At 39.0% G+C, this 11,211-nt stretch overlaps 1 protein-coding gene across 2 annotated transcripts; it reads left to right on the top strand.

Annotated features, from left to right (window-relative positions):
* The first annotated feature begins 2,570 nt into the window (after window positions 1-2,570).
* On the top strand, window positions 2,571-10,951 carry taf3 (TAF3 RNA polymerase II, TATA box binding protein (TBP)-associated facto). Of its 2 annotated transcripts, none has more exons than XM_083916696.1 (7): window positions 2,571-2,898; window positions 3,367-3,609; window positions 4,228-6,056; window positions 6,139-6,221; window positions 7,085-7,340; window positions 7,586-7,692; window positions 10,136-10,951. In XM_083916696.1, exons 1-7 carry the CDS (start codon window positions 2,733-2,735, stop codon window positions 10,248-10,250), a joined length of 2,799 nt encoding a protein of 932 aa, XP_083772822.1. In that variant the 5' UTR covers window positions 2,571-2,732; the 3' UTR covers window positions 10,251-10,951. The 2 variants fall into 2 exon arrangements, with proteins under 2 accessions (XP_083772822.1, XP_083772821.1); XM_083916695.1 differs by having other exon boundaries at window positions 7,085-7,355.
* Window positions 10,952-11,211: the final 260 nt, after the last annotated feature.

The raw sequence follows: 11,211 nt of genomic DNA, 5'->3' as shown, positions 1-11,211 counted from the left end.
ACCAAAAAAATACTACCAGCTAAAACTTTTGCTAATGGAAATCCAAAAAAAGAGTGAGCCAAGTTGAGAAGAACCATGCTGTACCGTGCAGAGTAGATATGGAACATGTTGCCATGTCCCCACTCACAGACCAGCCCTAGAGAAATAAGGCCTACCACAAAAGTTACAATGGAAGGATGAAGTGGCCTCAATCGATCTCTAAAGAGAATAGGTTCAAATGAGCAAATTAACTTTCATCACTCAAGTGGAAAAAAAGGATGTGTATAGGTGAAGTGACACATAAAACACGCAATGGTAAATTATACATAAGAACTGTAACCAGGAAGAGGGCCTTACTGAGAATACAGATCTCTTTGACGGGAATGTCCTGGACAAGAGAACAGCAGCGAGCCGAATACAGGTTGAAAGGGTCATACGTATAATAAATTATATAAAATTGAATAAGCACATATAATTCGAAGGATGATTTCAACATGATTAAATAACATTAAGCTACATATACCACACGGGGAATATAAAGTCCAATATGCAGCGGTTTCAAATTGTTCCATATAAGGATCGGCTCCAGCTCCCCGCGACCCCGACAGGGACAAGCGGTTGAAGATGAATGAATGAATGAATGAATGAATGAATGAATGACGTTTACGCAGCAAAATAATACCAAATCTCTGAACCTGTTTGATACAAGAAAACACAACAGGAAGTGAAATTGGACCCACTCGGAATCAGAATCAGAAATACTCAATCCCATAATCCCAGGGGGAAATTATTTTCGTTCCAAAACTCCAGATATACAAATAACCGATATTATACAGACATCATATATAAGAAAAAAGAATATATATATGAAATATCAAATTTAAATTTACAGAAATTCATATTTACAGTAGTGAAATATATACAAGATAAAAAAATACCCGACTAATGTACAAAAGAACAGATTGTTTGTAGACACTCTTAAATAAAATAATAAATAAAATGGAGTATGTCGTATACAAATAGCTAAACAAAATAAATAATTCTATATGGATTTATGGTGAGATTATAGGCTACTCTCTGGCAACGAGAGACTGGCTACCCTTAAGGCCCTGCACCACATGTATCCCTCAGTAGTAGCTGAACTGAACTGTTTCTGAGTTACTCATTGCCACCGTCCACGTCAGTAAAGTTGGTCAGCCTGAATAACACGGTGTCTTCTCCAACTTCAGTGTGACAACGGTGAAGCATTAAAACTGTAACAGCTTGTACTGCCCTAAAGGTTTTTGCTTAAAACGTTAGCCCCCCCTAGCGTTGGTCTATGTATTTTACTAACTATTTTTATTACTTTTTATTTTTTCTCTCTCTCTCTCTCTTTCGTGTTTATTGTTCTTATCTCCAGCAAAAATGGGTTATTGAGAAGTTTCCCCCCTAAAAGTTTGTATTTTGTATTAAATAAATAAAGTTTGTATTTTGTATTAAATAAATAAAGTTTGTATTTTGTATTAAATAAATAAAGTTTGTTTCAAAAAAACAAAAAAACAAACAACGGATGTGAAGCGATAACCGAAACTGGCTTTCGGTGAGTTTTCTACATTAAATACGTTTCCTGGGCCTCTTCAGCCACCACGACAGTGAAAACGTACCGGTCCAACAGGTTAAAATGCCGCATTTTGTGCTGTATATTAACTATATTTGAACAAAAATACAAAGTCTTTTTCGTTTTTTACAATTTAGAAATTTGTATTTCAGATTCTGAACAAGCAGACAATCAGCAAAAAATGATATTCATACAAATAAGACCAGTGTGCAAATAATGTGGAGGGCTAAACATGACTTAAGTCTCAATAAATAAATGCATTCATTAATGTATCAATAAATACGGCAATAAATAATTAAATGCACAAATAAATGAATTAAAACTGAAATAAATGAATACATAAATAAGTGTATGAATAAATTAATAAAAGTATAAATAAATGCACAAATAAATGAATGAATGAAATAATAAATAAATACTAGAAAAAATGAATTAAAAGTGAAATACTTGAATAAATGTATGAATAAAATAATAAATAAATGAATTCAATCTTAAATAAATGAATAAATACATGAATAAATCTATGAATAAATTAATGCATAAATTAATTAATTCAATTTGAAATAAATGAATATATAAGAACATGAATAAATACATGAATAAATTAAAATAATAAATAAATGCACAAATAAATGAATTAAATAAATGCATGAATAAATGTATAAATAAATTAATAAATCGATACATAAATGCATAAATAAATGTATAGTAAATAATTAATAAAATGTATAAATGGATACATTCTTTACATTTATTTTTACATGTTTGTTCACCTACATTTATTCATTTCTGTACTTCTGTGTGCATATGGTATGTCTTTATTTACTCCTGTATTCGTGTATACATGTATTTATTTATTGAGCTTCATTGAGTCATGTTTGCAGACGTTGATGACCCGCTCGAACACGGCGGAGTCGTGTGGGCGGACGCTGATTTGTGCGCATGCGCGATCTAGATTTCGGGGATGGGTCTATCGATGGAATCAAGATGGCGACTCTGGCGAAAGCGCCAATATATTTACTGAAGTAGATGACCAAAATTAGCCGCCGTAGCGGGTTTTCTCAAGCCCCTGGAGGGGTTCTGTGAAACATGAAAACCGGGAACATGTTTTGGGAGAGGAACTAACCGGGTTTCATACCGTAACAAAGTCAGCGAGATGTGCGAGAGCTATGCCCGCTCGCTGCTGCGTGTTTCGGTGGCGCAGATCTGCCAGGCTCTGGGCTGGGATGCGGTTCAGCTCACTGCGTGCGATCAGCTGTCCGATGTGCTGCATCGATATATCCAGCAGTTGGCCAGGGTCTGCCATCGGTACTCTGAGCTCTGTGAGTGTTTCGTTTACTACCCCGGTTACTTTTTTAACCCGTAAAACTGAAGTAGTCGATCACGTTGTTATTGACTGGGTCCGTAAGCTGGCGCCCCCTAGCAAAGGTTGATGTGTCAAAAAAGTACAGTAGCTACATAGCAAAAGTAGCTTCCATGTTTTGTTATTGTTGTATATGATGGCCTCCAGCTGTCTTCACATTGTGTTAGTCTATGTCGCATGCACTATTTACCTAATTGCTCTTATCTGTAAAACGATTCACTATCAATCTGGGACCTGATGAGCATGATTTATGCTTCAGGTTGAACGTCAACATCAGTCAGTGCACCTCCTTGTATGTGCAGCACAATCAGTAATATACAGTCAAACTTTTGTTCCAGGGTATTGTAACAGTAGAGTTTAATGATCAAGAGGCATGTAGAGTGTGTGTGCTGAGGTTTTAATGACTTGTTGTGATGCTGAACTTCAGATGGACGAACAGATCCAGTCCTGGATGATGTCAGCCAGGCCTTCAGACTACTGGGGGTGAGTCTGAGTGAACTTGAGGACTATGTCCACAACCTGGAGCCTGTGGCGTTCGCCCAACAAACGCCGCTCTTCCCTGTCAGCAAAAACAACGTCCTGCAGTTTCCCCAGCCTGGAGCTCGAGATGCAGAGGAAAGGAAGGATTACATTCCCGATCACTTGCCACCTCTGGTCTCTTTACAAGAAGGTAAGCAGATATATTGATTACATGTGCACATCTTTGAGTGTGTGTGTAATCAGTGTTTTCCACAGGTTGTTTATAGAATATTCATAATAGAAATGCACCTGTACCTGAACCTGTATTGGGTACATATAGATAACACTGCAATGTATGCTATCATGATGGTGACATTTTATTGTTTCTCTTCCTCATAATAAAAAAATCAAAAATATAATAATTTCACTCCTTTACAATAGATGAAGGTGGACTGAATATTAGAAACACCTCTCTGCGAGACACATTGCAATTCAGTAGCACTTCAAGCTACATCCTCCCAAATGAAATGAAAGCTGAACCAACAACTCTCTATAACAGTTTCAGTGAAAGCGGCAGTTAACATTATAACCTTTGTGAAGTAAGGATTGTATTAGACATACAGTAAGTTTTAGCTCAGCTCACCATATAAAACCATATGTTTGGTTCGGGGCAAATCAGTTTGCATGGACCACCATAGTTAAATAACTTTCTCATAACCACAACAACTTGTACCTGTATACATAATAAAAATGGGTCTTTTCATCATGAGAAACCTTGGACCTTAATTGAAAATGGTGCTCAACTTGTGTTTGTCCCTTTCCTCTCTAGAAGAGGAGGAAGAGGAGGTCCTCGCTGACATGGGCACCTCAGCCGAAGCTATGCAGGTGGCACTGGAAGAGGATGAGGAGGAAATGGACGAGGATGAGACGGTCAATGATGAGAACCACCCACTGAAGAGGCACCTTGACAGTCCGGATGCGGCCATGGGCATGATGCCTACCTCCAAGAGACCACGCATGTACCCTGGTCTCAGCCCAGAATGGGGGGTTGAGCCCAGGGAGCCGCTTACCTCTCTCAACGCTCAACGTGTTCCCCCAGGCATGCTGCCTTCTCATGATAGCCTTGACCCCCTATCACCTGAAACACCTTCTGGAGCCCTGCCTTCCTTCAGACCTCAGCCGGTAGTACCAAAACACTCTGATCAAAAGGGCCTCACCACTCCAGGAAGAAAGCCTAAGGTCTCATCCCCTGGCAGACAACGGACTAAGTCCCCGAAAGGGGTAATTCCTGTTCCGGTGGGCGGTAGTCCCATCCATTCTCCAAAACCGTCTAAGGAAAAGAAGAAATCTCCAGGGAGGACAAAGAGTCCAAAAAGCCCCAAGAGCCCAAAGATGGGTTCAGCCAAAGCACCCCAACCCCAGAGCAAGACAGATGGTGTGCATAAGCTACCGCTGTCTGCGCTGAATGAGAGGATGGGCAAAGAGAATATCCATATGCGTCAAAATATAGAGGATAGGGAGTTAGATGAGGGCCCCTTCAAGAAACTAGAGCCTGAGAATGCAGCCATTGATGACTCCATTGATGCTGTGATTGCCAGAGCGTGTGCTGAGCGGCAGCCTGATCCTTTTGCCTTCTCCTCGGGCTCTGATTCCGATAGCAATGGATTCTCCAGCCCAAGGAGGCTGACCATCATGGAGCCATCTACACCTAAACTCTCGATTGGGGCCAGCATCTCTATCAAAGACACGTCAACACCACTTCATCTACAGGCACACCCAGGCCTAGGAAATTGGACTATGGATGATTCAATCAATGAGGTAATCCGAAAAGTCAACCAGGGAGGTCCGTCCGTACCGCCACCAAACCAAGGAGACTTTGTCTCATCAGGATCAGCCTCACCACCTACTCCTGAGCCTTTACTCAAGGTATTTGAGGAGAAGACCAAGATTGTGTCATCAGTAGATGTCAAGAAGAAGCTGAAGAAGGAGCTCAAAACTAAAATGAAGAAGAAGGAGAAAGACAAGCCGAAAGACAAAGACCGGGATAAGGATAAGGGCAAGCTGAAAGAGAAGAACAAGGATAAGAACAGGGATAAAAACAAGGACTTTTCCAAGGATGGCAAGATGCCCTGGAAGGAGTTTGGATTGAAGGATGATGAGCTCTTCCTTCAGCGAGACTTCACTTTGCCTGAGGGCTCCATCAAGATAAAAACCAGAGACGGAGATGGCCCGAAGAAGGAGAAGGAGAAACACAAAGACAAAAAGAAAGATAAAGAAAAAAGTAAAAAGGACAAAGATAAGAGGGACAAGGGTAAAGACAAGAGCAAGGAGGACCGGCAGAAACAATCTGCGTTAGCTCCCTTTGCTCTGGGGGAACTCCCCCCACTGTTCAGCCCCTCTGCCTGCCTGCGCATCCCCTCCATGCTTCCTCCTCTGGCCCCGATCCTCCAGGATAAGGACATAAAGAGCAAAGAGAAGGACAAGAAGAAAGACAAGAAGGAGAAGAAGAAAAAGAAAGACAAAGAGAAGGATAAGGAACGAGAGAAGGCCAAAGAAAAGGAGAGGGAGAAAGAAGAGAAGAGGAAAGAAAAGGAGAGGGAAAAGGAAAAAAGAGAAAAGGAGAAAGAGAAAGAAAAGGAGAGAATTCGATTGGAGAAGGTAACTTTTTTTGTTAGGTATGTCATGATGTGTCCGTGTTAGAGTGTCACTGATATTTACTTTGTCCTTCCTTTTTCTCCAGGTGAAAGTAGAAGCTCCAGCAGCTCTGCCGTCTCCAGTCATCCCGAGACTGACGCTCAGGGTGGGAGCAGGCCAGGACAAAATGTAAGCACTGAACCAATGTTTCCATTGATAGTTCTGGGAATATTTCTCTTATTACCTCTTTGCATGGTATTCAAAGTTCTCTCTTCCTTTATTGATTGAGCTTCTGTAGAATCATATTTTTCTATTATTATTAAAGCAGCACTGAAAACTGTACATAGAGCTTCTGTCAGATGCCCGTTCAGATCCATGACTGTTTTTTGTTGATAGTTCCTCATGTATATCTATATGTTTGAAAAAGTCTAGCTGCTTTTGTTACATAAAAAAAGGGGTTTTGTATGACAAGGCATGTTTGAATTAGAATGGAATAGAAATACTTTAATGATCCCAACCTGGGAAATTGCAGAATTAGTAAGTATTTTTTTTTAAAAGTATTGTTTTGGTACCCACATAAAAACTCAGGTATGGCATTGCTATTAATATCTAAAGAAAAAAAAAAGAATCAAATATGTAAGTTGTGTTTAATCATTTAAGTCCCTTTTAGATCGAATGGAGACCTGACTACATGTAAAAAGTAATTCACTATACTGGAGAACAATAGGCCGACATCATCAGCTGAAATTGGCCTATCACAGAAATATCAGTATCTGTTTGTCGGTGTATGTATTGTCCAATATCTGCCAATATGAAAACCTTTAAATTAATTAAATCAGAAATCATAAAAATAAGTAAAAGTAAACATGTCTCATTTAAAACAAATGAAACCCTAAGATGTAAAAGCATGTTCCAAGGCTGTTATTACTACACACTTCATTCACTAAGTGGTTGACATTTATTCATTTATATTCTTTACATTATATAGTTTACATAGGAAAAGTTAAGTCCCCTGTTTGTGTTTACTAGTATTTGTCTCTGACTGCCAATAGTGTTATCAGCAAGGTGGTTCCAAATTCAGAGCCCAAGGCGCCGGCACCCAAGACCCCCGCTGCCAAGTCTGGACCTGGGAATCGCCCTCGGACGCCCCCACCACCCCCAGTACTCTGCCCAGTCTTACCCACTCTGCCTCCACCTCCCGCTCCACTTCCTCCAGCTCCTGCCCCTTCATCGTTGCTCTCCCCTTCCCCTATGCTCTCTCCTGCCGCATCCTTCAAAACACCAGTCCGCAGCGTAGTAACTGAGACCGTGAGTACCTACGTGGTGAGTGCTGTGATTTGACATTTGGTGCATATGATAACAGGATTTATGAAGTGCACTTTAAGAGGTTTTCTTAAGTCAAGGCGAAGAATAAATTGATTACACCTGAGATGTAATTAACTGAAGGGTTAGTCATGTTATCTTTTCCACTAATCTGCATTGTTTATGCAATAGCTGTTTTGTCATTGAGCGATGTGTAGCTAATACTTCCTGTTGTATGTATTTACCTTTAGATCCGAGATGAATGGGGAAACCAGATCTGGATTTGTCCTGGATGCAACAAACCTGATGATGGCAGTCCCATGATAGGATGTGATGACTGTGATGATTGGTATCACTGGTAAGAGATGTCTTTCTTTTCTTCGCACTGTGTTTGTTTGATTTTTTTTTTTTTTAGTTTTACATACATTTTAATAAGTTTGAATTGTTGCCATCAATTTCAGATTTCAATGGGTTGATACATTTTTTGTACAGCAAAGGACAAAAAAGACATGCAGATGAAGACACATTGTGTTTTAAACATTTCTAAAATTCAGTTGGTAAGACAAAAGTAAACATATGTTAGTATTTACACTGTAGTCATTTGTATAACAAAATACTCAAATGTGCATATTCGCAAATATAAAGTAGATAAAATTGAATTAAGAAAACTGCACAATATTTATTATCCAGTTGAAACAGTAGCGCCAGCTGTACCACTTTTAACAAACAGTTGCTTAATTTTGTGCTCAGTCAGGAGCACACTCACCCACATTTACTCTCTGTAGACCTGGAGGTCTATCCACCAGTAGTGACAGTGTCTGAGTATGACTGTGGGTCATTTTTGGATGACTGCAGCTTGTCTTTGACTTAAATGCCAGCATGTAAAAGACCATTACAGTGAAGATCAATCCCTGAGCCAGGATGCTGCCAAAAGTTTAGTTCGCTTGGTAGTTTATAGGTTTCCACTGTTTGTCCAGTGTCTTACTCATAAACCGTAATGCCTCCAAATGATAGATCACATCCTCCAGCTCTGGTCTCTCATTTGTCACTTCTCATCAGCTGTCCCACTGCCAAAATTGTCCGGGTGGAACTCTCACACTTAAGAAATGTTCCACGCTCGCCAAGATATAAAAGTTAGTTATCTGCTACTAGAAAAGTACCGCAGTACCCTGCCGTTAAAAACAATACTATTCCACTTTTTATTAGTATCGGCACTTTATGAATTTTGTGCGACAGCGGGGCAGCGTGTGTCTGTGTTTCATAGTTACAGACAGTTACACAGCGAGACAGACGGGGCTAAAAGTGACTTAAGTGCTAGTACCGTCCTAGGCTTGTTTATAAGCAGACGCACAGAGCGAAAACGTAGCTGACAGTATGGAGCCCATGGACATCACAAAGCCCGTCTGTAAACGATGCTTTAAATCGATCTCTTTGAAACACCTCGCGGACAGAGATGCAGACTTGTTCAAGAGTTCAGAGAGCTGCAGGTTAGAGATAAAACATAAATATCCCATGGAAGTAACATTAAGTCAAGTGAGTGTTTATTTTGTGATAAGTGAACTTTTTCCCCATCATAGGCAGTCACTGTCCGATGTGGTTCACACATCTCTATATGCAAACACAACAATCACACTCTTAACTGTTTAACTGGAAAAAGGAACATTGAATGTATGTTACAAGTGCCTCAGATTAACATGAGGTTGGTGATCTATTTTACGTCCATCAGTACCGGTAATATAATCATAGCATGTGCATTTTTGTAAATAATTTACAATATATTTAGTCATTTATCTTATAAGAGAATGGTCAGATTAAAGCAAAGACCTCCACCAGGTCTGGGTCATTTGTGTTGTATAACGTGTTCAGTAGCTATAAAGTTCAGCAGCTTTTACAAAAATAGATTTTTATTTTGACTTTTTAAGTTTTTTTATTTAATCAAACGTAATTGTCATTTTACCTCTTTCTTATCGCTGAAAAATGTGTCTAACTGACGTAAGAGCGTTTGGACCGGAAATTGTATTTTGAAAGGGTGTTACATCACACTTAACAGCCGGATAAGGGCATGAAAAGCAAAACAGATACATATACACAAAAAATATATATGAATTCAAAAATAATGATTTAAAAACATTCATGGTTCATTAGTTAATCATACTGTGATATTAAAAAAAGGTTAATTTTATTATCATGAAGTACAGTATTGGTTGGTTTCCATGCAAGGAGCATCCTCATATTTTTTGGAGTATCTGTAGGTCAGGCAACTTCACCGGCTCTTCAGATGCTGATTAACAGTGCTTTCTTCACATTTAAAGGAGCAGTGTGTAGGGTTTAGTGGTATCTGGCTTGTGAGGTTGCAGATGGCAACAAATTGAATGTCCCTTCCCTCATCCCTCCCTTTCCATCCGTGTAGTAGAAACTGCAGTGGCCTTCAGGTAAAGTTAATAACACAAAAGACCACCTCTAGGGCCAGTGTTTGGTTTGTCCATCCTGGGCTGCAGTAGAAACATAGTGCATATTTTACAATGATGAAATATAAAAGATATGAATTCTTACTAAAACATGCGATTATACACAAATGAAAACAGTCATGAATACTTCATTCCATTCCTGCCAAATAGATCCCCTTTTATCCTACATTCTGGTCCTTTTAAGAGCAAGTATTCATCTTATTTGACATTTTGTCAACCAGGCCTATCTCGTAAGTGTTTGGGACTAACACAACCCTTGTAGAAATGTAAAAACAGCGTCATCCTGTGCTTCTTTTCACTAACCTATACACTTGTTTTCTCTTGTCTGCTCAGGCCTTGTGTTGGGATCCTTACAGCCCCTCCTGAAGACCAGCAGTGGTTCTGTGTTAAATGTTCCAGCAAGAAAAAGGACAAAAAACACAAGAAAAGGAAACACAAACTGCATTGAGACTATGCAAAAAGCACATATTTTGGACTTTTTTGGACTTGAAGCCATCACTGAACACTTGTGGCACTGCTGTAAAATAAAAAAAGGAAGTTTAAATTTGTGGCTGATTCTGGCATCTGATGATTTTTTAATGATGTCAGCCATGATGCATTGTGAGTTAGTAAGATAAAAAGGCTTTAACCAGCACATATCCAGCCTTAGTTCTCACATGGTTTTCCCTTTTCATCTGTAAATTGTTTACTCGTTTATTTGGATGTCCATTCGTAGGAGATCATGACAATTATGTTTGTACAAGGAGACCAGAGAACCAGAGATTAACATCCATCATCTTTATTTCTGTCAACTTTTGTGGCAACACAGACGGAATGACCACCAAGTCAAACCATTACCCAGTTTTCTGCAGTATCATTGAAATGTCATGTATATAATGATGATGGCATCAGGTGTGTATAAATGTGTCAATACCAACTTCCAAGCCAAGTGCATTTTGTTCTTAGGATTCTGACTTGTTAAATCCATTTTCAGATATCGGTTTTTAACTCAAATGATTTTCTGTAATTTCTGTACATTTTTTAAATTTAAAGTTTGTATTTTAATTTTTTCTTCATATGGATTTGTCCTGGAGTTAATACTGTAGCTGTGCTTGTAATGTAATTCATTTTGCTGATATTTCAATATTAAAGATGAACGGTCTGTGTACTCACAGACTTTAAGATGTAAAATCTCATTACCGTCAAAATCTAGCCTAAATTTTCTGTCAACCACTTCTGTGCACCCATAAATGTTGACCCAGACAGACATCGCAATATTTTTCCAGTAGCTGATTGTTTGAATTTGCTCTCCAAATAGAATATATTGGAAATATTTTAACAAACTGAGTTTCATATGTTGAATTTTTGTTCCTGCTCATTTCAGACTTAATGGCCAAACTATTTGTCTCAGCAGTGTGCAGTTGGTTACT

The sequence above is a fragment of the Echiichthys vipera genome (assembly GCF_963691815.1).
Source record: "Echiichthys vipera genome assembly, chromosome: 7".
Classification (NCBI taxonomy): Eukaryota; Metazoa; Chordata; class Actinopteri; order Perciformes; family Trachinidae; genus Echiichthys; species Echiichthys vipera.
Note: the sequence above shows the minus strand (reverse complement) of the source record. Positions and strands in the feature narration are given on the sequence as shown.